Source organism: Cyprinodon variegatus, unplaced genomic scaffold (genome assembly GCF_000732505.1).
Source record: "Cyprinodon variegatus isolate N-32 unplaced genomic scaffold, C_variegatus-1.0 Scaffold0, whole genome shotgun sequence".
Taxonomy (NCBI): Eukaryota; Metazoa; Chordata; class Actinopteri; order Cyprinodontiformes; family Cyprinodontidae; genus Cyprinodon; species Cyprinodon variegatus.
In genome coordinates, this window is record NW_015150453.1 from 4,488,019 (window position 1) to 4,515,766 (window position 27,748).

The following is a 27,748-nucleotide window of genomic DNA, read 5'->3' on the forward strand; positions in this document are numbered from 1 at the left end:
GTCTCTTTTTTCTTTCTTAAAATTATTAAAAATAGCTTTGAGTGTTTTTGTCATTGCTGTTAAACTGATTACATAGCATCTTCCCTTTTGCAAATTGTTCACAAGGTTAAGAAATAAGTGGCCAAACAATGAAATAATGGGAAAGCTGAAATGTAGCAAAAGGAAAGAAAGGGGGATGCTATTTTGCATTGTGTATCATGTATGTGTGAAAGTAGATGTATAGTTCTGCAAATACATCTGATGAGGGGCTACTAACTAGTGATTTAGCATAATAATGAATTCCTTAGTGCAGCGTATATTATAAACCAAGGCAGACATCACAATGCATTATGATGATGAGAAACGTTGTATTTTTCTTTGTTTGATGTGTGACTCTTAAAAGTGTGAAAGAAATAAAGATGGAATAAACACAGAAAGTTATAGTTTTTTTTGCTCTTCAGTTTGCACATTAGAGATCATTTGAAAAAAAATAACAAGTTGGAAATACTTCATCTTAATTTTTGACACAGACTGCAGTTTAGTACAAGGAAGAGTTAAGGAGTTTTTTTCCATTAGCTAAGCAACCTTGTCTGTCTACAATTTGGGTTTCAAATATTTTAGGTGAATAAGGTAATCTGTCATATTCAGATGTTCTTTGAATCTGTGGTCACCAGCAGAGGACCCAGTGCAGTGTTGTTTGTACCAAAAGAGATGGCCTCAAGGGTTCGTATTTTGCAAAGAAAAGAAATGGGGAATTTTTTTAGCACAGTAAGCAGAAAGAACCTTAAGATGGTAAATCTTAAAGGTTTCTCTCCAATTTAAACAATAAAGTGTCTTTCTGAAAATTATTATCTTCCCCACTTAAGAAGGTGTTTTAATAATGTGAGCTTACAATTATCATTCTTCTAAAAAAGTAAAAAAAAAAAAAAAAGACATCCTGCCTGGTCAGTCAGGTCAGCAATTCCCCTAATTAATCCCCTTTTCAGAGACATAGACCAGTATCAGGTATTGCAGGCTAAAAAAGACCTCAACGACTCCTCATTACTAAAGGGCGGACCTGTTCTTCCGGTTCAATTTGCATGTTTTTTAAGCCATAACAAGGCTTTGTTGGGATTCTCTATAAAGCTTGGAACCCAGCGCTAATTCAGACATTTTGAATTGAAAAAGCTTCCTGCATGGGAAGCAAAACAAATTCAAACTTAAAAAACAAAGTCCAGTGCTTTGTTTTTGTTTTGTTTTTTTTCACTTTTTTGAAATGACTACGACCTGGATGACTGAGAATCTTCACCAGCAATTATCATTCTTCCTCTTGCTGAATAGCTTATTATCATTAGGTGATTTTATAAATCTTATTTTCTAATGATTAAAAAAGAAAGAAAATAGATTAATACTTTTAATATAGTATAACCTTGTGAAATGTGTTATAGCATTCAATTCACTTCAGCTTATTTATACAGCGCCAATTCACAACACATATCATCCGAAGGCACTTTACAGAGACAATTCAATCAGATCATACAGTAAGATTGATTCAAAGTTTTCTATCTAAGGAAACATATTTGCAAAATACTTATTTGCAGCTGTATCATACTAGTAAATAGTTAAAGAAAAAATCATATATTAGGATTTATTTGTTTTTTATACATTATGTCCCTCATAGTGGACATACAGACCCCTCCATGATATCTAAGTGGGAGAACTTGCAAAATAGGAGGCTGTTCAAATACTTATTTTCCTCACTGTATATGTAATATATCTGACCTGTAAATAGAACTAGAGATAAGACACCCATGGCAGCAGTAATGTCCGTAAAATTACAGGACATATAGAAAGTTGAATATTTTCATTAGGTCAGGATTTGAGGTCAGAGTTGTTTAAGACATCTTAAGCATCACAAAGTTGTACATTTTAATGAGATTTTGTTTTTCACATTCAAAAACATACCAAGTTTTTTTGTTTTGTTTCCAGGAAGAATAATTTAATGTCTTAATCTTGATGATTTTCTGCTCGTAATTTAGCTAAATGCAGATGTGTGTAGCTTTAAACGTTTGTATCTTGGAGGAAAGAGTTGATATGGAGGGTTTATGTCAGCTGTGTCACATTTTACTATTTGTCTTCCTCTGTATGTAAAACACAGGAAAACTTCTCCATCAGATGCAAATTATGGAAATCTATAGGAAGCATGACCAAAGACACATTCATAGCTATGACAACATGAGTGTCACGTTTAACCTTAACTGTTTGTTATCCTCTCTGAACAGGTGGTTGTTTATTGAATTGGTTTAGTGAAATCATTAATCTTTAGGGTTTTTCTGTTATGTTATTATTTTTACCTTTTAATCAGCAACAGTGTCACTAAGATTTTATTTCACATTTCAAATAATAAGACATTTGTTTCATTATTTCAGTACATACAATTATCTCTAAGGTAACTTTAGGCCTCCCCAGGCCTCAAACTGGTGGAAAGAATAAAGATGGATGCCAACTGGAATAAGGCCCATGTTCATATGAACCTCTTTGATAAGTGAGAATGAAGCGACGGTGAAGAGAAAAAAACTCTGCTTGGGAAGAAATCTCTGACAGAACCAGGCTCTTCATGGCGCTCTTCAGCCAGACAGGCTGAGGAGGCCTCCTGAATGCAGTAAAGACCAGAGGACTCATCAGATGGAGTTTGGGGAGAAGGGGATGAAGGAGGGTTGAATCAAGTTCACCTGAGTCAAAGTCACACAGTGCAAGCCAACTGAGTAGATTCTTTTTCGAGTAGCAGCTGGGTTTTGCTTTTGAATGTCTTTTAAACTGGACTCTGAATGCTGATTGAACTTTGTGGAGGTGTGGTCCAATGCTGACAGGATTGCTTCAAAGACGGATGAGCCTCTGATTGGATTGGTAAGTGATTCAGTTTAATTTTCGCCTAGGTTTCATTTGAATCTGAAAAAAACACAAAGAGAGATGGGAAGTCAAAGTTTTACTGATATAGTATTTACATGTTTGGCGCTCAGACCTTGATGGGAAACATCAGCACTGAAATTTACACCTGATTAAATGTCCTGACCTCGGTGCTGATAACTGGATTTTTCACTCATTTCATTGACCTGTCTAACTCTGCACGGTTTCACATTACTGCTCATCTTATCCACCTGCTCCTTCCTCTAGTCAAGCTGGCAGTCATCAAGTAGTATATTTTCCTTGAGCCTACGGTTAGTGTTTTAAGGCTATATGAGTATTTCTGATAACCTGATACTGACCTGTTCTTCCTCTAAACCACTGAGCCCTGCCTGTTCCGGTTCTGATCTGTTTGCCTGACCTGTCTTTGGACTCCTGCTTGTCCTCCAGGGCTGCAGCGTCTGGTACACTCTGGGCGGCACCTGTCGCATCTTGTTGGCAGCCCACCAGCTGGATCCTACCTTGTTCTCTGGGCTCGGATTGTACTTGTAAACCAGGTTAGTGTGGGCCAGGTGCATCTTTCCACTCACTTTTACAGTATTGCTTACCTAACACTGCCTTTGTATCAAGGTGAAAAATAACTTCAGCAAACTTCACTAAAAGCTCTCTGAGAATCGCTTGTCACTGACCTCACCCAGCTGTGACCTCTTCATCAATCTTTGTTGTGCTCGTGTTTTGTTTTCTATGAATGTAGATTCCATCATATTTTATAATAAAATCCTTTACTTGTTCTGTTTTAAGAGCATCTTGCACAGTTTGGTCTTGAAATGACAATGGTGCAGCTCTGTGACAATAACTGCAGCTTTGCTTTCTTTGCATTTAGAAAAAAAGGTCCTATAAATATCTAGATTTCTCCCTTTCTATTTTGACCCGGTCAAATGCAGGACATTTCAAATTGATGAACAGCGGGAAAAAAGTGAAAAATGTGGCACTGTCCCACACATATAGGGATATCTGGTCACTCTATGTGAACCTAGATTAGTGTGCAAACCATTCACAACAGAAAACACCCTCAATTCATGAACCCACAGGGAACTATAGTGATTCCTGCAAAAAAAATTACTCAACCCCCAGAGTTGAGAGGAGTTGTGGTACGGCTGTTTGAAACAGTAGAACTTTAGAAGAAAAATGGCAGACTAATACAAAAAGGTTTATTAATGAAAATGACATTTATGACAGGAACATTAATATTTCTAATTGTCAAAGACTAAAATTAAAAAGAATTACCTTCAAAACACACTGAATACTTATTGAACATACAAGTCGACATATTCAGGTGTCTGTTTTCGTAAATTACACAGTTACTTTCAGATATTGAGGAGCCCAATTTAAAATAATTTTGTTCTCCCTCCTTGTTGAAATCCTTAATATCCATCTCTTTCATATCTGTCATGGTTGCTAGGTCGTTGCAGTTTTCTCTGCAGTAGCTCTGTGCCTCCGTCCAGCTTTGTGTCAAAAAAGACGTATTGATGCATAAAAACACATAAAAGCAATTTGGATGATTGTGATTTTGTTTTCGAAAGGTATAAGATTAAAACTGACCTGCAAGGAGAGTCGATGTAATAATACTTTCCATGACCATCATAGAAAGTATAACTGTCCTACAAAAAGGACAGCAGAGATAGATAAGAATTACAGTAAACTATACAGTTATACTAAAAAAAAGGAATTGTACAAAGTGATAAGAAGGTAATTCCTACATGAAGGACTTACCTGATGTGAATTCTTTGGATTTTTGCTACTGCAAAAATGTGTCCTACAATGATACAGATGTATAATAAACTTCAGCTTAGTCTTTAACATTTCAACTCATTGCTAAACGATTACTTGAAACACTTTGTTTCTTTAAGAAAGCCTTAGTTTTCATGGGGAGATTTGTTATTCTGATCAACCTTCCTACTTATGTAAAACAGCATGGAAGCTGTACTGATAAATTAGAATGCCAAATCCAAGTTCGACGTAAATGATGTAGTGGAGATCTATGGTTTTCTAACATCATGGTTAGTTAAATGGTCTGATATGTGGCATTCATTTTTACTAATTTTGAATGAAGGAATTTAAAATCCGGGTATTTTTTCTCAGCACATACAGGACAATGTTTTTATCTTTTTGCTCTACATATGAGGTAAGGCTCCAGCTGACAGAAGCTAGCTATACCGACTGTCAGTTGTGTGTGAAAAATGTTTTTTGCCCGACGGGTTGGTGGATGGAATAACATGGCAAGTCAGGCAGATGAGGAAAGACTGGACAACCGTTTCAAAGGGGAAAATGAGGGATACAGGAGGGGGGAAGGTGGTTTGAGAATTGAGGAAATACACAGGAATTAGAAGAAAGCAGTTCAGATGAAGAAAGAGTTGTGTGAAAGAAGGTTGTCAGAGAAAGGATAAAAATATTTAGATTCAGTCCTGAAGAAAAACAGTCATTTGAGCCCCATTTCGATTTCGAGAGAAATAAAAAAGAAAATTAGGGAAGTCAAAATAGTCAAGGAATTGAGAGATGGAAACCTGCTTGTAATTTGCAAAAATGAGGATTAAAAAAAGAAAGCCTTGGATGTTGAACACTTGAATATGTTGAAAAACAATTAACATGGATTTAGATTGATTAAAGATAAACATTTTTTGGAGGCAAGGCGTTATCTGCAATCTGGCTTTAGAGCTCATCATAGCACTGAAACCGATCTGGTGAAAGTCACTAATGATATTCTCATGGCCTTAAAAAATTGACTTGTATCTGTACTTGTCCTGTTAGATCTCAGTGCTGCATTTGATACAGTTGATCATAATATTATTTTAGAAAGAGTTAAGGAACAGCACTAGACTAGTTTAAATTGTATATGACTGACTGATTTCAGTTTGTTCACATTAATGATAAATCTTCCTCATGCTCCAGGGTTACCTGTGAGTACCACAGGGATCAGTAGGACCATTTCTCTTTACTATATATATGCTCCCAATGGGTAGAATTATTAGACAGCATGGGATTAACTTCCACTGTTATGCTGATGATACTCAGCTATATCTGTCTATAAATCCAGTTGACGCAAGGCTGGAGTATTGTAATTCTTTACTATCAGGAAGTCCACAAACTACAGTTAAAAGCCTTCAGCTGATCCAAAATGCTGCAACCAAAGTTGTGATGAAAATTAAAAAGAGAGATAATATCTCTCTTATCCTTCTCTTCATTGGCTTACTGTTAAATCCAGAATAGAATTTAAAATCCTCCTTCTCACATATAAAGCCTTAAATGGCCAAGCTCCATCTTATATCAGAGATAAAATTGTTCCTTATGTTTCTAACAGAGCACTTCACTCTCAGTCTGCAGCTTTGCTAGGGGTTTTTGATAAAGCTTATATTTTGAGTGGCTCAGGTTATCCAAAGCTATCTCTATAGTTATATAGCTATACACTTAGACTGTTGGAGGACATAGGGACCCCCATTTCATCATTCTGCTTTATTATATCTCTATTCTCCCACTCTGCAGAATTTGTTAGCTCAATCTCTAACGTTCTGCTCTCTCTGCTTTTTCTTATAGTAGCTTCATCTGGTCTGTTCTCGTTTGGCTGTGAGTCCATCCTGGGGAGAAACATCAGCTGTGCTGCTTCCATCAACACCTTTGTTTTTAAAGATGTTGGAGCTTGGCCTGTTTTTCAGTAACAGTCCTGTTTCTCTGACTGCGACTAACTGTATGTGCTCTCCTTCATCCTTTGACATGGGAGCTAGCTCAGTGCTCATCTGCCTGGCTGTGTGTTTTCTGGACGGGGCCGCCCTTGGAGCTGGAACGTTGCCTTTTGTACCTCTGCTTCTTTCTGTATGTTTGCTTCTGTCTCCTTGAACCCCAGTCGGCCTCAGCAGATGGCCGCTCATACTGAGCCTGGTTCTGCTGGAGGTTTCTTCCTGTTTCTCTCCACTGTTGCTACAAGTATGCTTGGTGTGAGGGTTTGCCTTCTAGTCAATGAGTCGATTTGATTGTATGATCTGTTTGAATTGTCTCTGTAAAATGCCTTCAGATGACATGTGTTGTGAATAAGAACGATATAATAAGTTTAATATAATTAAACAATAATAATAATACTTAAAAAAAAAATAAAAAAAACCCCGAGGCCTTGTCTACAGAATAACTAATGTCCTCATCAAGCCGTTCTCTGGAAACGTCCCGATTTTAGCGCTGTTGAATGAGGAAATAATGTTGCGTATAAGCTTTTATTACGGTAGAAGTTAGAGCGCAAGTGAACCCACTCTACAATCAATTAAAACTGATTAATATAAAAGAGGTCATAGCTAAACTAACTGATATGACCATCTTAAAGTATTATAATTTCGCTGATTAGACATCAAAGTATTATAACATGACCGCCTTTGAAGCGTTTTTGTTATGAATGAACTTTCTAGACTCTCGTGGATCTAAGTATTTTTACCATCTACACGGGGGGATATTGTGTAGAATGTTTTATTTGTTGTAAAGCAAAATATTATATATAAGATTTATCTTGTATTCTATTATTGTTTATAAAGTATATGATTGAAAAAAGAAAAGTTCTTTGAAAATAAAGTTAGTTCTTTAAGTGTTCTGTCCTGCCCTTTTCCACCCCTTATTCCAAGTGGTACATTCCGTTTGACAGCTAGCTCAAGTAGCAGCATCACACTATCAGGGATAAGAACTGCGTTATTTAAGTGAAAGCTTTTTTGATATATTGGTGCAACTTCAAATTTATTTAAATCTATTAAGTATCACCATGTCCACCCCAAAGAAAGGAGACTTGTCCCCGAGCGAAAAGGAATTGTTTCAAGTTATTTCTGCAGGTAAGCCTCCTCGGCTAATGCTAATCCCTGTCTGTTAGCTTGTAGGACACAGATACAGACGTTATGCTTCTCCACGGCTTCCCAGTTTAACCACTGTGAAAGCACATGTCTCCAAACTGTGGTCTAACAATAATCTCTGCTGAATAAAAATGAATGAATGCATTTTTCCCACCTTCTCAATGATACTAACTTGAAAGATGAGTAACTTAGAACATGGCATTTTAGGTGTAGCTGTTATTAAATAGGTTTGTGAAGTTGTTTTGTCTGCTCTGGTGAAACTAAGATCTGAAGAACTACCAATGTAGTAAAATAACAGTAATAAAAGAGCTTTTCTCCTTTTTAGGTAATGTTCAGGAAGCCTCCAGGCTGCTAGGCTGTAAGGATGTTCGAGTTAACTGCCTGGATGAGGTATTTACAGAAATAAACAGGCCAATGAGGTTCATAATTATTTGTAATTACATTTTCACTTAGCCAGTTTAATAGAATTTTAAATGGTGTTGCATTAAGACTATTTTCTTGAAAAAAAAAAATCATATTAATAGCTATTTGTTAAGTGAGTCAGTGTTTAATATGTGGTTCATAGTTGTAATTTAATGTGGACAAGTGAAGGAAAAAGAACAACTGTAAACCATATGTTTAGTTGTAAAATAAATAGAAATAAAACACTTATATAAAAGTCAGAGCATATATCTGATGATCATGTGTTGTGTAACTTTCAGAAACCTGACATTTTTTAAACCAAATGTATTGTTAAGGATAAAAAAAAACTTTCTAATAATACTTCTTTCACCCTGATTGATTATTATTTCAAAGCTTATGTCTTTTAGGCCATTTTTCTCTGTAGACATCTTCGGATCAGGGTTATAAACTGATTAAAGTTCTTAAGATGGGTGTACTTTCAGTAATTAATAAAAACCTGTTGTCGAAATTTTACTCAGCAATATAATTATGAAATACATATATAGTTATAAACACCTTATTTTGAAGCAGGCTTTCATAGAAATGGTTGTAAAATGAACAGTAAAGCATGTAAAGAAAAAAAACAAGCACATGTACATTGATTGTATACTATATAAAAACTTTTATAATGCTATTTTGGATATCATGGGTATAATTATAAAAAAGAAAAAAAAAGAAAAACAAATGTCTCGTATTACTGTCAATATGATGAGCTTGACAGTTTTTCTTTCCCTTCAAAAATGAGTTTGAATTGAATTATTTTGCTTAAAGAAAAAGCTTTTTGCTGCATTTTTCAACTCTTGATGGTCTAATCATGTCATCTTAACATATCTTTATTGTAACTATTCTTTAAACTATTTAGAAAACAGTGGTTATCAATGTAGAATTAATTTGCTCCTTGCCTTAAATTGAAGTTTGTATACTGAACAGTCATAACGCTGTACATTGCTAAAAATATATCATGTAGAATTTGTCATGGAATAGAATATTTTGTAATCATTAGTTTGATCATTAATCCCAGATTTGTTTTTGTCTAATCCGCAGTATGGGATGACACCTCTCATGCACGCTGCCTATAAAGGGAAGGCAGACATGTGCAAGTTGCTTCTCCAACATGGAGCTGACGTAAACTGTAATGAACATGAACATGGCTACACGGCACTCATGTTTGCTGGACTGTCAGGCGAGTGACGACCTGGTTTTGAAGTATAAATCAGCCTTAATACCATGCATATGGCAGCATTCAACCACATCTATCTTTTTTTGTTAAAACATTAAATATGTACATGTATAAGTTTAATTTCCTATATATGCTAAGACAAAATATATCGTATTTGAAAGTTAAACCAATTTTTTAAAATTTTGTTTATAGGAAAGACTGACATCACCTGGATGATGTTGGATGCCGGGGCAGAAACAGATGTGACCAACTCTGTTGGACGGACTGCCGCTCAGATGGCAGCTTTCGTTGGTATGTTGCGATGCGATTTCTTCTCCTTTCCTTTTTCTGAAACGTACAAAATCTTAAAGAAGATTTTGGAGGAGTAGAGAAAACAAAGTCAATATACTGGTTTAAAATTTCAATGTCGTTATAATATGAGGCCAAGAGATATTTTAACAAAACAGACTGAAACATTAGGAACATAGATATGCTAGTCATTAATAAAGGCTTTTAGTCAATCATTTCAGAAGATAATACATTTTTATTCTATTATTTGATATAATTGGATTGTAAAAACATAGAATACGGGATAACAACACAATTTAATTTCCTTTTTTTTTTCTTGAATTACAACTTTTTTTCTCAATAAATTTGTCTTTTTTATGCCCAGTTAGGATCTTGTTCTTTGGTTTATGCTTTACCTTGGCAGTATTAAAGGTATACTGGAGAATGTTTGTTTTTCCAGGCATATCATCATAATAAGTGGTCCTCCTAATTGTCAATCGTTCTGGTAATATGTTTACGTAAGGCCATACTATGTGCTCGTCCCCATTTTCACTTAAAAAGCACGAGGAGAAATGGGCTCGTAAACGCCTTTGCACACGATTAATAGGCGTTCGCTCTCGGGATCGGGTACAGGTTGTGCATTTGCATCTTTTTTTTTTTTTAAAGGTGGAGAGGACAGGGCTTTTCAGAAATTCACGAAAACCCTCCACTATACCTTTAACACTTAAGCCATTCTGCTCTTTTCCTCCTTAGGTCAGCACGACTGTGTCACTGTAATCAACAACTACTTTTCTCGAGCCAGGCTGGATTACTACACTAAGCCACAGGGTTTGGAGAAGGAACCAAAGCTGCCACCCAAACTGGCTGGACCTCTGCACAAGGTCATCATGAGCACCAACCTGAACCCTGTGAAAGTAAGACTTAGAAAATTAACGTCTTTTCACAGTCCTGATGTCACAGTACAGACTATTTAAAAGCTTTGTGAAACCAAACAGTTGAAATCTTATTCTCAGAGAGAATTACAGCATCCATCCATCCATTTTTCGTCACACTTATTCCAAGTGGGGTCGCGAGGGGTGCTGGTGCCTATCTCCAGCTGTTTATGGGGAGAGGCGGGGTTCTCCCTGAAAATATCACCAGTCCATTGCAGGGCAACACAGAGACAAACAGGACAAACAACCATTCACACACACTCACACCTAACGATAATTTAGAGAAGCCAATTAACCTAACAGTCATGTTTTTGGACTGTGGGAGGAAGACGGAGTACCCTGAGAGAACCCACGAATGCTCAGGGAGAACATGCAAACTCCATGCAGAAAGACCCCAGGCCAGGACTTGAACCCGGAACATTTCTTGCTGCAAGGCAGCAGTGCTACCCACTGCGCAGCACGAATTGCAACATCTGAAGGAAAATATTTACGCAATAGAAAAAAATCTGCAAGTAGTCTGTAATTGTCTAATGAACCCATAGCTATGTCTAGGAGAGGAAAAAGACAGGCTGAAGAAAATATCTATGACTGGAATCAAGAAAGCAAAAGGTTTCTGTGTAGAGTTGGTTTGTCCTCACTGTGCTTCCCCTGGACTGTTTCAAATCACATCATTTTTTAATAAACAGGATTTCTCTTACATAAATCAGCAAACGAGTCGTATGTTCATGTATATAACTATGATTCCAAGAAATCAAAAGACCATCCAGCTCACTATTGTTTTTTCTTTAGGTAATAGTAATCTATAGTGACTAGCTTAAACAATGACGTCTTATGACATTGGACAAAAAAAGCTTTTAAAAATAGTCTGTTCAACTTTTTATCTTATTTGCTTATTCTTTTTTTATTAAAGTAAGTATTATTGAATCTTTTTTGTGATTTATAGCCAAACCCTCAACAAATTTCATTATTAAAAACAAATAAAAGAATTTTATTTATTTAATGTATTTAATCGCACAGTTAGTCTATAACTACCGTAATTTTTGGACTATAAGCCGCAACTTTTTCCCCATTTTTCGACCTTGCGGCTTATATAACATTGCGGCTTATCTATGGACTTTTACAGCTAACGGCCACTAGGGTAATACAGTACCTAAATCTATGGATTTTACCATCCACCATGTTGACGTCACATTTGCTTCAACACACAAGTAGTCGCGCGCGCGGGAATGCGGGCGTCCTCCGGAAGCAGACTTCGAGAAAGATGGACATTGAGAGCGCAAGACAGTTTGTGTGACACCCGCATTATGGAAAACAAGCATTGAAATGCATATGATGCAGCTTTTAAGTAAAAGGCAGTCAATTTGGCAGTAAACAAAGGAAATAGAACCGCTGCACGTAATCTTGTCTCAATTCAATTGTGTTGAAATGTTAATAAATAGGAGCTTCCCCAAACAGTTGCCTCTTTCCCGACAATCCTTTCTGTGCACAAACCATATGGTAATTAAACATAAAAAACCTGCGGCTTATAGTCTGGTGCGGCTTGTATATGTACAAATCATGCAATTTAGCTTCTGCGGCTTATATTCAGGTACGGCTTATAATCCGAAAATTACGGTACTTAAAAAGTTTGTTGATCTGATTTTCTTCCCCCGTGTACCTGTTTAATTGTTTAAATTAAAACAGTCCAAACAAAAAAGATTAAACTGAAGATGAGGGATCAGTTATTGCCCTTTATTCTCTGCATTTTATTAGTACTGTTCCTGTCTAAACTGTGTAAAAGTAAATCAACAACTGGAATTTGTTGTTGGTTTTTTTGTTCCAGTTGGTGATGCTGGTGAAGGAAAACCCGTTGCTCGCAGAGGTGGAGGCTCTGGACAAAAGCAGAAGAGTGATGGAGCTCATCTGTGAGAAGTGCATCAAGCAGCAGGACATGAACGAGGTTCTGGCGATGAAGATGCACTACATCAGCTGCGTGCTGGGGAAGTGTGCCTCCTTCCTGAAAGACCGTGAGGATAAGCTGGACGGCCTCATAAAGAGGTTGGAATACTTGCTTGTGTAAAGCAGGGTGGATGTGTGCGGGCATTGCTGGGTTCAGAGAAATGGTGGTTCCTAGAAACTGGATCTCAGGCTTGTTTTCTTCCCCAAAGATTATTTTAACTCTGAATCTTGTCCTGTTATTCAGCTCGTTTTTCGTATTTCTGTTTTTTTGTGTTTTCCAGTTTGCTGAAAGGTCGGGACAGCGACGGTTTCCCAGTCTTTCAGGAAAAGTTCATCCGCGAGTGTATACGCAAGTTCCCGTACTGCGACGCCACGCTGCTGCAGCAGCTAGTGCGGAGTATCGCTCCGGTGGACATTGTAAGTTTTACATTGAAGGCATTCATTCCAAACATTTCCCTCCCTCACAAATCACAGGATTTGGAAGTGAAGAGGAGCATTTTGTAGATTAAACTAAAAACTAAACTCAGTGACTTGGAAAACAGACAACTGAACTTTAGCAGGTCTGATCGGTTTTCTTGTTCTCGATGATACGTCAGGGAAACGACCCCACAGCTCTGTCAGTGCTGACTCAGGCTATAACGGGTCAGGTTGGCTTCATGGATGCAGAGTTCTGTACCACCTGTGGGGAAAAGGGAGCCGAGAAAAGATGCTCCATCTGTAAAATGGTGAGTGTCAAAACTACAGGAATAAATTGTGACGACATTTAAATTAAGTATTTATTTCTGGGCCGTCATTTGCTGTCATTCTGAACAATTAGTAGCTAAACTCTGTCATGATATCTTTGCTTTTTTAGTTTATCTTGACATTTGGTTATTGTATACAGACACTTGGCTCTTTTTTCCATTATCCAGGTTATCTACTGTGGCCAAGCGTGCCAGAAAATGCATTGGTTCACCCACAAGAAGGTTTGTAAGAAGCTCCAAGAGGAGCGAGAAAAGCAGGAGGTTGAAGCGGCCAGACTGAGGATGCAGCAGAGTAAAGGTGATTCATCCAGCAACCAGAAAACCAAAACAAAAAACATTTAAACTTTATCATGTGTTCATATAGTTTATAGGTTGTGTATTTTGGTTTGTAAAACTAAATCAGATCTAGAGATTTAATAAAACCCATCTGATCTTCCAACCCTTATTATTTACATCTATACTTCAGTGTCCAGATGCGCAGAGCAGATTCCAGTCTGCTGCTGTGTTTAAGAAAGATGAAGCCAAACTGCCTACCCCCCATCACCCAACATTTGGTTTAACTGTCTTTAAATTGTTGCTTCAGTTTTCTGGTCAGCCGTCTTTCGCATCCACCACAGCATATTAATGTGAGGTCTCGACTTTTTCTTAGTCTGTTTCTTAGTTCTTCTGTTGTATTTCAGTTCCTGCTATTCTGATGACGACCCAACTGCAACCTAGAATACATTTTGAGAATATCCTGACATTTTAATGTTTATATATCTCAGGACACATAGATGGTTGTTAAATAAAGGAATGCAAGTGCTCTGATCATTTGCCTGCAAGTCAAACCTAAACATCAGCCTTCCAACATTGTGCCTTTGTTCTTTTGTCCCACAAGTCTTTACTTTGGTCTCTGCTGCCTAAATATTGTTCAATATAGTAATGAAACACACAATGATATGATAAGATTATGCATTTTACATCAATATATTTTTAACCATGTAGAAATGATTACTAATAATACACTACTATTACTATATTGTTAAAAAATGATGGTTCTTGGAACCAGATTGGCACACAGATGAGGAAGGACCCGTGGAAACTTCTCTAAAACAAACTTTTGCTTAAAGAACAAAGATAAGCACTTTTTTATTATTAGTTATTTGACTTTTGCCTGCCATTTATCCTAAATTAATTTTTTTGTTGTTCCTGCACTACATGTTATTTTTCTAAAATCCCATTGTGGTTGGAACCAAACAGTTTAAACCACATGACACTTTTACTCTAAATAATCTGCACACTAGTTTATTTTATTACTTTTAGTAACGCTAAATGATGCATACAAATATCAGACTAAACAGCCCTGCAGGAGTTGGGATTAGGTTGTAGTAGTGAGGTGAATAACCTGAGTGAAGTTGCCCCCCCCCACCTTTTTCAAATCAGACAAAATTAATGTCAAATGTTTGTGCAGCAAAAATGGATGTTAACTGACCTTTGATGACCTCTACAAATTTATTATTCTCATTAAAATGATAACAGTACAAATGAAAATTTTACCATACAAAATATAAAATTTTAAAGTTAATTTTAAATATAAAATATTTAAAATAAATATATATAAAAAATTCAAAACTGCATATTTTAAAATATATACATTTTTGTACTGCTATCATTTTAATGGTATTAATAATTGTTTGTAGAAGTAATCAAAGGTCAGTGAACATTTGCTCATTCTGAAACTCTGAATTTCATATAAATAATAAGTTGCTAACCTATGATTATATAATTTTACACTGTAAAGTAATGATAGCGGCACAAACGAAAATTTTTGCTGCACAAACGTTTGACACCAATTTTGTCTAATTTGAAGAATGTGGGGGGGCTGGTTGACCTTTTGACCTTTACATTTTCATTAATATCTTCAAAGCCAAAGCAGCACAAACGACAATTTTTGCTGCACAAATGTAGCACAAACGTTTGACACTAATTTTGTCTGATTTGAAGAGGGTGGGGGGGGGGCAACTTCACTCAGGTGAGTGAATAACATGGTTTATGTCCAAGAAGAATTTCATCTTAGGGAGACTAATAGAGATACTTTGACACAGGTAATTGCAACAATGGATATTATTGACAGAAATTTGGCTATATGCACAACTCCAATATTTCCTGAACTTAAGGAAGCTCTTTGTTTCCTCTCTGATTCCTCCAGTTGTGCCTAACCTCAGTAAACATGGCCAGACACACCTGGATGAATCAGTTCATCAATAGAAAAAGACAGGAAATAAAAGAGCCGCCTTAAGTTCAGAAAGTAGTGAAGTTGTGCATAGAACCCATAGAGGGCCCCAAAACTGAGTTTTGCTTAGGGCCACTAAGCAAGGCTGATTGGGGGTGTGGAGTCTAGAGGTTAAGCTCCAGTTTCTTATTTGCAATTTCCCTTTAAATGTTCTTTTCTTTGACAAATTCACTGTGATGCCCTCTAGAGAAGATCAGCTGCTGGGTTTTATCCTCTAAGTGTTAATTGCTCCCTTTTGCAGATCAATAGACATAATATTTATAATAGTTCAAATATGGCCTTGAGTAGATAGATGTGCAGCAACCGTTGCCTCCCTTGAAATGTGTTGTTGTTCTATTTGATCTTGTGTTACACATACCTTAATGTTCCTGGTCAGCAAGCTGTTTTAACCTTAATACAGGTCATCACTCAATACAGCAGTTAATAAGTAGAAACTAGCTGCTTCTTCTTCTGCTAAGCCCTACCGAAGCAGCAATGAGGCTCAGGTCTTTTCAAATTGTTGAATTTCTGTGTAAATTCTGCTTTGTTCTTGTTCTTTTGAGGTCAGATTGGATTTGTAGGGTTTTATTTTCTAACCAATCTATTAAAATATGAGGCAGCATGTTGTTGGCTGACTGTATCCTGCACTGACTGACTCTTGTTTTTGTTTTGTTTTTGTTTTTTCAGAGGAAAGTAGCGTTCAGGAGGCTGCAGATTCCATGCAGGAGCTCTCTGTAGAAACCAAGAGTGACGAGACTCCCTCAGACTGAGAAACACCCGAACAGCCTGATTTCAGGCACCACCATCTTCAACTATCCAGCGCAGTCAGCTAGGAAATGGGAACACTGACTGGAAGACCAATAGAGACTGGTCCAGGAAGATACAAGAAATCCAAAACGCATATTTATCAACACCTATGGACTGACACTAGAGACATGACCACAGCTGCCATCTTTTGTCCTTTTCCAAATGATATTTTTTTGTCATCTGCAAATGTAAATATGACATGTACAACTTATTTGTGTTTGGAAATGTGGAAGGACACATGGAGGAGTTCAGGTTCACAGCTATAATGCAACGTTGATCCGCCTTAAGAGTCTGTAGCAAACTGTGAGAAAGAAGCAACCATGTTTGTCTGAAGTATGTCTTATTTATTTTTGTACCAACAGCCTCCTTTTTGACATGTGTCTAAGGCCAGGCTGCTTCACCCTAACCAAAAAACAAAAATCTGAGGATGATGTGTGTGTGAAATTGTTTTAGTGAACTATGGAATGAAATGTAAATGCATTGTTAAACGCAGCACAAAAACATAATGGTAAAAAAATACATCTGTGTCCACCGAAATATAAATGTAATTAATTTTCTCACTTATAGTTATTATACTTTTGACAAGAAAAAGAACCCAAAATTAAAATGTCAATTTGATTTGAATCATTTAAGCATATTTATTGATCTGTTTTTTTAAACAAATGCCTCAAGCGACTTTACCATCAGCACATATGCAGTAGTGGAATGATCAAAAGGTTTTCCTCTCTAGGAAGTTCAAACTCATTGCATCAAATGACTTTGACAGAAACCTTCATATGAGGATGTATGTAGTGGAAGTTCATAGTAAAGACTCCCATATTAACAGGAAGAGGCCTCCAGCATAACCTGACTGTTAAGCAGCCCTACGCTTCAAAACGAAGCGGTCTGTGAGGATGTTCCATGTGCAAAAACACTGATGTTCAGGTGAATGATTTTTTTTCTTTGGTAAAGAAAAATTAAAGGGTATATAGTAGCTTTAGGTGACTTTATCCAAGAGAGAAATAGCTGGACAATTGTGTGGGCAAATAGTGAAAATTTGGGAAATAAAAACAAGGTTGTGTAGTTATTGGCAGCCATTGCTTATTCGGTTGATCAGTTTTGGACAATTTTTTTTCATCCACAGAGAAAGTAGAATTAATGTCAGCCACAGCTAAAAATCAGCAGTGAAGTATCATAAGAAAAAGTGTCTAGTATGCTCTCCAGCATCACAAGACTATAGCAGCATAACTAAAGAGAGAGGGCTTAGATTAAGTTGGACCACTCTAACTTCAATCCCCCCAACTATTCAAGCTGCCTTTTCATTGAAATAGAACCAGAATAAGTCTGAGGTATTCTTTGTACTTACTCACCTCTTTAAAGGGCCTCAGGCTGCCTATATCAGATCCCGTCACCCCATGCTGCCTCCTGTAGTTCATTATAGACATATCATCTCGTTCCAAACCTTACTGCTATGTTCTCTGCACATTCTCTACTTGCATCAAAATCAGGCCTTTCCTTCAGAAAACGTTTTATGGGTTATGTTTTAGTTTTTGGTCAGGAGTCGTAATTACTTCAAAAAGTAGCTGGTTTCTGCAATGGAGTTGATACACACTGTTGAACATAGTTAACAACTGGAAGATGTTTCATTTAGTCAGTTGGTTCAAACTGAACTAAGAAACCATGTTTGATTTTTTTACAAAACAAATCTGAGGTCTTCTTTTGTGTTCTATTGGGGAATTTTAAAGTCTAACATAAAATTTTGGTTTAGATTTTAGCCCCCAGATTGACTAAAAGAAATACATTTGATCATGTTGGTGAAGATTCTCAGTTATTCAAAATGTCAGGAATAGTCTCGAACTCGACGCTATTCCTGACATTTTGAATTGAAAAAGCTTCCTGGATGGGAAGCGAAACGTCTTCTAAATTGAAAACAAAATCCAGTGGATTGTTTTTAACTTTCTTTTTTTGGAATACATTTGATCATATTTACACTTGGGGACAAACAAACATTAAAAACCTTTTTACAGATTTTATTTTATGATAGGAATTAAAAAGTAATACAAAAAGATTTGATCAACATAGGTCAATTGTTATCTCAGTTGTGATTGTTTTGTAGTTAATATTCAGTCATTATGTTGTAGGTCATAAGGATGACCACTGGGGAGCAGTGTTTCACCAGAATTGGAAACCCATAAAATCTTACAGTGAATGACAATCTTTTTGTTCTGGTCTGAACTGAATCAAATTAACTAATTGAAACCTGCGGTGACATATATTTCCATAAATTATGTCAAAAATCATGCCCTAAGAGAAGAATTTAAATAAAATACAAAGATCTTGAAATATGTAATATTTAAAGATTTGTTGCTTCAGTAAAAAACAGTAAGAATCATACATGCATATAAAAAAATGTGGAAAAAGGGAAGATTTCCCAGGAGAGGCCAGCTTTCCAAAATTACTCCATGATTGCATCAAACTACTGAAGGTCTAAAAATACTCAAAGCAGACCTCACTTCTCACTTCACCTCATCTAAGGTCAATTTTTAATGATAAAAGGAGACTAAGAAAAGTGATTCTATTTATACACTTCGCTTGGCCAGAAAACGTAAAACTTCTGAATATAAATTTCTTAAATTGAGAAGTTATCTAAGTGGCCCTATTCCTAAAAGAATGAAAAATCATCCTATTTTCTTTTTTTTTTTTTGAACCAAACCATTGTCAAGCCTGGTAATGGGTAGATCAGTCAAGATGAGTTAAAATATCTTATTAAATAAAAAGAAGACATATGTTTTCTTTGTAGACAACCATGAAGATCTACAAAAATTGTTTTTTTTTAACTTCCCTTAAAATAATTTTTTGAAGTGTATGAACTGAATTAAAAAATTAACTGCAGTACATTTATACTCTCAATATTCAAACCAAGAATTATTATGTGTAGAAAGCATGAATTTCATGTTTTAGACTGAGAATCCACCGTTTGCTTATATGCAGTAAATAACCCTGGTGATGGAATTGTTGGAAAATACCTGATAACTCAAACCATGCGTGTGAAAATAAAAATGCTGGTCAAGAAAACTTTGTCTCTGAATGCTGCCAGAATTTATAGGTTTTTGGACTCATTACTTTCTTGTCATATGCAGCCAGTCAGGGAGACCAGGCTTATCACAGAGTGCTTTCAAATCCCTGCTTATGAATCTCTTTTGAAGCCCCTTTAAGCTATAGCTGACTTTCTTCTCCTCACTGGACAAATCATTATAAGAATCATATGATAATTCTTATAATGACTGACTGTTATGATTCACATGGATGCCAGAGTTTGACACTTTAAACACATCTTTATCATGCTTTAGCAACTTTTGACTAGATGCTCCACTGCAATGCGCTTTGTTTCTTTTCCTTATATGTAGTTTGTTGAATAAAAACAATTTAATTTATAATATATGCCCTTATATACTATATATGAAACGTTTTAATAGCTGTTGCATTAAGGATTTGATGATGTCTGGTTTTGCTAATTAATCTTGAGGCTAAATGTCTCTTTTGATGTTTATCTCTGCTGCAACCAGACTCTACAATGCGATAATACAACAGCAGTAACTTGTGCAATGTATAATGTGCAATTACTATTTGATAACCTGTGCAATAACTATATATATATATATATATAGATACTCGTATAATAACCCTTTGCAGTAAGCCTATATAATGATCCTGCTATAAGAAAAAAAAGCTGTCATATGTGGACTCTATATACTGTTTGTTATAAACAGTATATAGAGTCCACATATGACAGCTTTTTTGTGCACCTTTTTCTTTCTTTGGCACCTTCTTCTTCTCTTTTGACTATTTGAGCTGATGTAACGAGTAAATTTCTCCACTGTGAAATCAATCAATCAATCAATCAATCAATCAATCAATCAATCAACTGAAATATTCCCAAAGAACATACTATCGATTTGTGGCAGAAATAACTGCAAAAGTACCCCACAGGAGACAAATCAGCTCCAGGCATGTGATTCAGACACAATCTGTCACTCATTGTATGTCTTCTTTTGGGCACGTTTCCAAACTATGTTTCCACGGTGACCCTTCGCTCTTGTCTCTTTTCAAGGTGTTGAGCATACTTTTTATTCCTCACCGCTCCATCTTCCCACGCTCCCAATTCCAGCATGCGGGTCCTTCCTGATCATGAACCCACTCCTGCCATACACCTTGTCAATACATAGTTAACCCAGCCACCTTCCACTTCCTATGAGGGTTAGTGGCTACACGCTTCCTGCATCCGAGTGTCAGCACTCCCAGGGAGGCTCCTCTCACTTTTCTTTTTCATTTCTCTGTGAGAAGCACAAAAGCCGGCGCCAATCATGTTTACCTTTCAGCATTCATGTAGCCCCGTCCCATCAGACACTCAAAGGGGCGTTGAAGAGTAAATACTCCTCTGGGGAGAGGTGGCCGTGCCGCCCTTTATTTTCTTTCGGAAGTGAACTGAATGGGCCAGTGGTGTCTCTGTTTGGGAAGGAATCAGAGGGATGGGAGACAATAACAGAGATTGGGTGTGAAGTTTAAAAACAGCCTGGGGGGATTCAAAATTATGTTTTGAACCATAAAAGTGGTGCATTATTTAAGATGATATAGATAATTCGGATTTCAGAAAACAAAAATATACAACATTGGCTACTGCTGTTCGTTCAAATACTCCATTCATAAAGTAAGAAATATATAAATATGTTACAAAAAAAGTAAGTTCTGCATAATAGAAACAATAATTAACTATCAATTGACTATGCCGACTTGTCCATGCAGGGTAGAAGGGGAGCAGATGCCTATCTGGAGTAGTGGGGTGACCCACAGGACAATCATGCATAGAAACAACTTAATTATTTAGTCTAACAGTCATAACAGACAAAAAAAGACCTTTACCCTTCTGGGTGTTTGGAATTGATAAAGCCCTTTAGAAATTCAGGCTATTTACCCTTTGGCCCAGACCACAATTCAAACCCAGGACCTTGTCTCTGTGAGCTGAATATTGATTAATCCATCATGGAAATACATATGTTTTATCCCTTTATTCGTTTGTTTCCTTTATAAACCTGAAGAACAGCTTCTATTCAGGTAAATGGTTTGCAGTCTGTGCTTCAGGTCAAAGTTAAGAGAACTTTTGATCTATAGTCAAACATTTTTGAAGTAAAATTTTCATTGGAACTAAGTCTTGGCAAGTGGACGATTACAACCCAATTATCTTTATTGTGCCCTTTATATTTTATACATCCTGATTATTCATTCTCTTTTTCATGTCCTCTCTTTTTATAACAACTGCTTGTTTTGTAATTGGTTATGTCCTTTCATCTCCTTTATTAAATATTTTTTTCCTGCCTCTTTTTCTTCTTCATATGCTCATGTTCTTTACTGTAAATGCTTTTGTTCTGCAACTTTCCAGTTAACCAGCTTCTTTCTGCACTCAAGCATCATTTGACCCCTTTTCCATCCTTCCTGTGATCCTGTTATTTGGCTCTCCTTTATCCCTTTTTTTTAACAACAATTCTCAGATGGTTCCAACTTTCCTCTTCCCCTTCAGCAGCACTATACAACTTTCTTTTTGGCAAAACAAAGCTGAATTTTTTTTTAGTCCATGCTTTATATCAGTATTTCAGTCACAAGGACATCTGTCTTTTGGATCATTTGGTTTCTGCAAACTGCACAGGAACCACAAAAGCAAATAGGAAGGGGATATCACCTCTTAGCTTTTATTTAAATGAAAACCAATCTTATTATCAGTTAGACAAGCCAACATTCATTGTTTCTCACATAAGTAATATCTAATTTTGGTTAGTCTGAGCCATTGTATTATAGACAGGTAACTGACAGGAATTAAGACCCTGATAGAGAAAGGGTGCCATCAAAGACGGAACCTCGCCCTGCTTTTAATTCAAACACAAACCCAGGAGAGGCCCGCTTTACTGCAAAGGGAATGCCCAATGCCTGAACAACAAAATAGAAGATAAAGGTGGTTAAAGTGTCTAATTCATTATATTTTTTTATCAATTATCAACCTTTCAGGTTCATCAATGATTTTAATGATTTATCTACTTTCCTGGTAAATGCAAAATGCTATCTAGAACCTGAACAGAATTTTGCTGTAAATTTTATTTTGTTTTTCTTCTAATGAATTACATGTGAATTTCCCTTTAAAGCCCTTTCAGTAGCTACATTTTTCTTCTCCGGCTGCCTTTAAGGATCAACTGTTCCAATTTTGACCACTAGATGGCTCTCAATTCTGTAAGCTGTTCCTTTAACCTAATCCAACATGAAACTTTCACAAGAAGACTAATTTCCTAAATATTTGGGTACTTTCAGAGTGTTTAAGTCTAAAGTTTATTTTAATTAATGTGTTTGGTTTATTTTTGGAATACCAAAGAAATATTTCAGTTACAAAATATATATTTTTGTACTTTTTTTTTTAAAGTAGACAGCCAGAAAGCAGGATTGGAGAGAGGGGGGGAAACATGTAGCAAAGGTCACAGGTCAGGGCTCAAACCCATGACAGCCATGTTGAGGACTAAGGCCTCCATAAATGTGTCACGCGTTTAACCCCCACCCAGTAAACATATATATATATATATTTTGGGTAAAACTACATTATTCTGTGTCTTTATTCACCATTAGAGAAGTAATAGAATTGACCTTTAGTCTTAGAGTGATATTCACATAAAGTAGCAAGCTTTTAAAATGTAATTAAGTTATAAGCCGTAAATTAAATATGATAAACCAAAATGATTTGATTGTTCATGGGTTTTTCATGACATTTTGGAAAAAACCAACCAACTTGAAAGGGTTTTAGTTTCAGTATCTCAGTTGCAGACCTCAAGAAAACTACTGTAAGAACAACAACAAAAGATCTCTTGCAAGGAATACAGCTTTATTTGTGCATGTAGGAAACTTTAGGAAGCTGCTTTGGATCTTTATAAAAAAAAACTTTGCTCAAACCTTTAATAAAAAAACATTTATCTGTTTGTCTTTTTCAAATTAAATTCTTATCCCACAGTGCTGTGCTCTGAGAAATCGATTCGATCATAATGACCTCTGGAAACCTCTGACATTTGCCATGTTGGAATCACTGCATTTAGTTCTTCTAACTACAGAATCAAAATACACAAGTAGATTTAATCTGATCCAAATTAGTATGCTCAAATAATAAAAAAAAAATGTTGTATACTTTTATACAAGAGAAAAAAACATATATACAATGTTTAACTGACCAGACATTTTATGTGATATAGTAGTCGAGAATATGATGTCAATCCCAACTAAACTGAAAAACTAGGAAAAAGCCTTACAGAAAGCAGAAGACAAGAGATGGATTTTCACATGGACAACATGGCACATTACCCAGGGAACTATTTCATCAGGAATGAAAGCAGCGCTAAACAAACTTATCATTTACCAGGCTTATACATTTTCTATTCAGTGAGAAGTGGTCCCCCTCTGGCTAAGTAAGTAATTGAGGCATACATTACTTTTAATGGCTACATTTATGGATTATTTATAACATCATGACTAAATTTACGGATCTCCAGGTCAAAATCTAAAACATTTAAACTCATCAAACAAGTTTCGAATCATTCTAACAGCAAAAGCTTATTGAAATAACCATTTTAGATATATGACATTCTATAAACTGTGCATATGTACCAGAAATACTAATTCCTTAGTTCCACTGAATGTGGAAGCGCCATAGTGAGGATCGGGGCCTCTGCGGTTGATCACAGCTGATTACAACTCAGTCAGAGTGGTTCCACACAGTGCAATTACCCCATATGCAGCTTGTGTATCAGCAAATTCTTTTAATACAGTTAATAAACAGCCATCACAAAAAGGATCACTGAATTGAATTAAAATGAAAATCTAAATATTGAGCTCACTCACCAATGTCAGAGCCAATTGAAACAATGTAGGGTGATTAGATAAAGAGCAGGCACACAAGAGACGTACATATTACCATCCAGATAACAAGTTTACTGGGTTTTTTATAAGCCTAGAAGTACATTTCTATCAGATGATGCAATCCTGCCATGATCTAAGTCCGACCGCACAGAGGCTCTCTGCACTGAAACACTGCTGGTAGAATTGGGTGCGTGTCAGAGAGCACATCATTTCAGCATTTCAGCATATTCAGTGCAACACCTGGGTAAGAGCTCAGTGAATACACAGAGACAAATTTACGTACAATGTTTCAATGGACCATGATGCTAGAGACTGGGAAATCCTTTGAGATATCACTGCATTCTTGAGTACAGATATGTTTATTAAATGGAAAGGACATGGACTCAGTCCGAACACAAATTAGATCCCCTAATCTAAGCTCCTCCTTCACCTTTTGTGGAGTCAAGAGTAAGAACACTACTGTGGGTAGGAAAGGAACTCCGTACCTATGCTTTCCCAATGTGACAGAAACGCACATGGATGATGCTTGTAAAATAGATTATATTAGATGAGCTTTATTGATCTCACAGCGGAGAAATTCACTGGTCACATATTGGCATAGTACTTAAAGAAGGTGCAAACAAGGAGGAAAAGGTGCAATAGGAATAAAAATAAATAAAAATAAAATAAAAATAAATAAAAAAGATAAAAATAAGAAATAAAAAAATTTAAAAATACAAGGGGAGTAACACAGAGGTTTGAGGTGACATATGTACAATCAGGATGGCTTATATACAGGTGGATTTAGTTTTACATTAAAGTGTAGTACTGTAGGTAAGGAACAACGGTGAGGTAGTGGTACGACTATTATATTCACATATATTGCACAGTCAGCATATTGCACAGAATATTGCACAGTCAATGAATAGGGACTGCAGTGTTCTAAAAGAGATCTCGGCCAACAAAATCTTCTGCTTTGGTAAGACCTTTAGAGTCCTTACCAATATGCTGTATTTGGACTGTGCCATGGTTTGCTAACATGATCAAAATGAAAGTAGGAAGGTACCAAAGTCTAAAAAATAGGGATGCTTGGAGGAGAAGTGTAAAATGAATTTAGAGCCTGATAAAGCAAATGATGTCTGAACAAATGCAGTAAAAACACTGGATAAAAACACTCATGAGTTAAACTAAAACAGTATGAAAACCAACCTTAACATCAACATTAAAAGCCTCTCAAACTCAGTGTGTAGACCAGTAACCAGTAATCCACTGAGGTCTCTTATCACTTTTAAAGGAAATAAAACATTTAATATACATTTACTCAAAAAGACACCTTTTAAGAACACATGAAAGGTTTTTAATGTATAGGCCTGTTAAACAATAAAGTGTTTAAAACCTGTCTTCCTGCAAATGTTTGTTTAACAGATTGGTTTGGCAATGAAAGAGTGTTTTGTCCTTTTTTTTTTTTCTAAAAGGGGTTGGGTGGCGGTACTTTCTACCCGAGGGTAACAGTTCAAAAGGCAGTAAAAATGGATGCTTTTGATCAGCTTGGGTTCTTTTTTTGCTTTGTTTGCGGTTTTCAATGTATGGATGAGCTTAAAGATGGTATAGAAAAAGACTAGGAGGATCAAACCTTTCCCAAACATTGTTTCCTGGTTCTCCTTGGAACCTTTAAATTGAAAAAAACAAAAACAAACAAAAAGCCCAATCATTACAAAATGATGTTAATAATCAATAAAGATCTCTGATTTTATTTTATCGTTTTTTTTTTTTTTTTCAGAGTCTCTGTAGTTGATCATTTCCAGAGTAAAAAATTAAATGAAGGTCACTTGGAAACTTCTGAGGCCAGCAAATCCAGGTGGTAAACTCACTAAAAAACATTGCTGGAAGTCACCAATAGAACACCATAACCCAACGATATATGGTGGAATAACTTTTTTCAGGTGTGCTTTAGTAATGGTCGATAACATTACAAACAGCTATATACACCTGTTAGATTTTGGCCCCTTTGGGTGTTTGGCAGCTAAAGATACAAAGGGGCTTTGTGGGTTTTTTGGAATGATAGATTCGCAAAAATTTAGCAGCAAGGATTGACTGATTGATTGATTGACTTTTTTGATCTCACAGTGCAGAAATTTACTCTTTACATCAGCTGAAATAGTCAAAGAAGAAGAAAGTGCGAAAGAAAGAAAAAGGTGCATGGGATATATACAGCATATACCAGAGGTCACAGGTTAGCGCACCGCAGTCCGGATCCGGACCCAACCTGATTTAAAACAGTTATGAACGTTCATGAATTTTTGAACGGTCTGCTCAGTGGAGCAGTGGGTGCCTTGCAGCAAGAAGGTTCTGGGTTCGATTCCCAGCCCGGGTTCTTTCTGCATGGAGCTTGCATGTTCTCCATGTTCTCCCAGCTTCCTCCCACAGTCCAAAAACATGACTGTTAGGTTAATTGGCTTCTCTAAAGTCCCCGTGAGTGTGTGGGTATGTGTGTGTAAATGATTGTTTGTCTCTTGGTCGCCCTGCAATGGACTGGCGACCTGTCCAGGGTGTACCCCGTTTCTCGCTTGGAGATAGGCACCAGCACCCCTTGTGACACACTTGGGGTGTCTGAAAATGGATGGATGAATAAATTACCACATGTTGTCTAACAACAGTGTCTAACTTCACTTGCGCACTTGTTAATATGGTAAAGCCATCCGGAGCGTCCGGGACCAGGCTACCCTTGATACAAATTAGCCAATGAGCTGTCACTGCTGTGAGCCACTTCAGACACAGCAGGCAAACCTGTGGCAAGCCAGGTGATGAAAAAGAGACTGCTGGAAGAACTGTGGTGACAGAAAAGTGAAATGGTGTGCTCAAAGATTACCCTGCATTTTGAGAATGTTTGGCTCAACCTGTTGCTGTGAAGCAGGATTCTCCACCATGACCATAATCTGAAATAAATATCAATCCAGGCTCAGAAATGAGCATCTTGATTTTTTTTTTCTTGAGAAATCAAGTTTTAAAAACCTTGCAGGGCAGCTAATTAATTAATTAAGCACTAAAAAACAAATAACCAACGGTCAGTTCAGGTGTTTTATAAAATATGTGAATCAGGAAATTGTCTATATACAGAACTGAACGATTGTTGTTCTCTACTGAAAAAGCACTGTAGATTTTAAAATGGAAAAATGTTCTTTTTTTATTATTTCATATTTTTTTAATTTAAAAAGTCAATGTATAACATGGATGCATAAACACCTCATTTTATTTCAGTGTTAAATTCTGTTTAAAGTAAGAGATTATAATTAAAATGTCCTCCATATATAGTGCATCCAAATGTCACAGCTGTTTTTTTTTTTGTTTTAATAGTAGGATCATTATGCAGGGTTATTGCACAGGATGTTTACATGGGTATTTATATAGATGGATATTTTCAGAATATCAGATACGGTATTCACCAAAAGAAAAAAATTCCAAAAAACAACATAAAATAGAGAAAGTAGAAAAGGAGATCACATAGCAGGCTGCTGCATGCAGAGCACCATCTAAGGACAATAGTGTCAAGT

General features: G+C 36.4%; 1 protein-coding gene and 1 long non-coding RNA gene across 3 annotated transcripts in view; one reads left to right on the forward strand and one right to left on the reverse strand.

Moving 5' to 3' along the window:
• LOC107084301 overlaps nt 1-4,522 on the reverse strand; it is a 15,639-nt gene extending 11,117 nt beyond the window's left edge. The window contains exon 1 of the long non-coding RNA XR_001481218.1: nt 4,465-4,522. This is a non-coding gene — a long non-coding RNA (uncharacterized LOC107084301). The remainder of the gene's footprint in view (nt 1-4,464) is intronic.
• Nucleotides 4,523-7,512: 2,990 nt separating this feature from the next.
• On the forward strand, nt 7,513-16,302 carry LOC107097520 (ankyrin repeat and MYND domain-containing protein 2-like). 2 transcript variants are annotated; one of them, XM_015395080.1, is made up of 10 exons: nt 7,513-7,721; nt 8,065-8,129; nt 9,225-9,363; nt 9,553-9,651; nt 10,381-10,541; nt 12,382-12,596; nt 12,779-12,914; nt 13,094-13,222; nt 13,409-13,538; nt 16,179-16,302. In XM_015395080.1, exons 1-10 carry the CDS (start codon nt 7,655-7,657, stop codon nt 16,259-16,261), a joined length of 1,224 nt encoding a protein of 407 aa, XP_015250566.1. In that variant the 5' UTR covers nt 7,513-7,654; the 3' UTR covers nt 16,262-16,302. The 2 variants fall into 2 exon arrangements, with proteins under 2 accessions (XP_015250566.1, XP_015251377.1); XM_015395891.1 differs by having other exon boundaries at nt 16,182-16,302.
• The last annotated feature ends 11,446 nt before the right edge of the window (nt 16,303-27,748 follow it).

Bases quoted from the DNA above. Each gene is read 5' to 3' on its own strand.
- LOC107097520 (XM_015395080.1), top strand. From the start codon at position 7,655: ATGTCCACCCCAAAGAAAGGAGACTTGTCCCCGAGCGAAAAGGAATTG. The intron at 12,915-13,093 runs GTAAGTTTTACA...ATGATACGTCAG, and splicing joins GTATCGCTCCGGTGGACATT to GGAAACGACCCCACAGCTCT. The intron at 13,539-16,178 runs GTGATTCATCCA...TTGTTTTTTCAG, and splicing joins GAGGATGCAGCAGAGTAAAG to AGGAAAGTAGCGTTCAGGAG.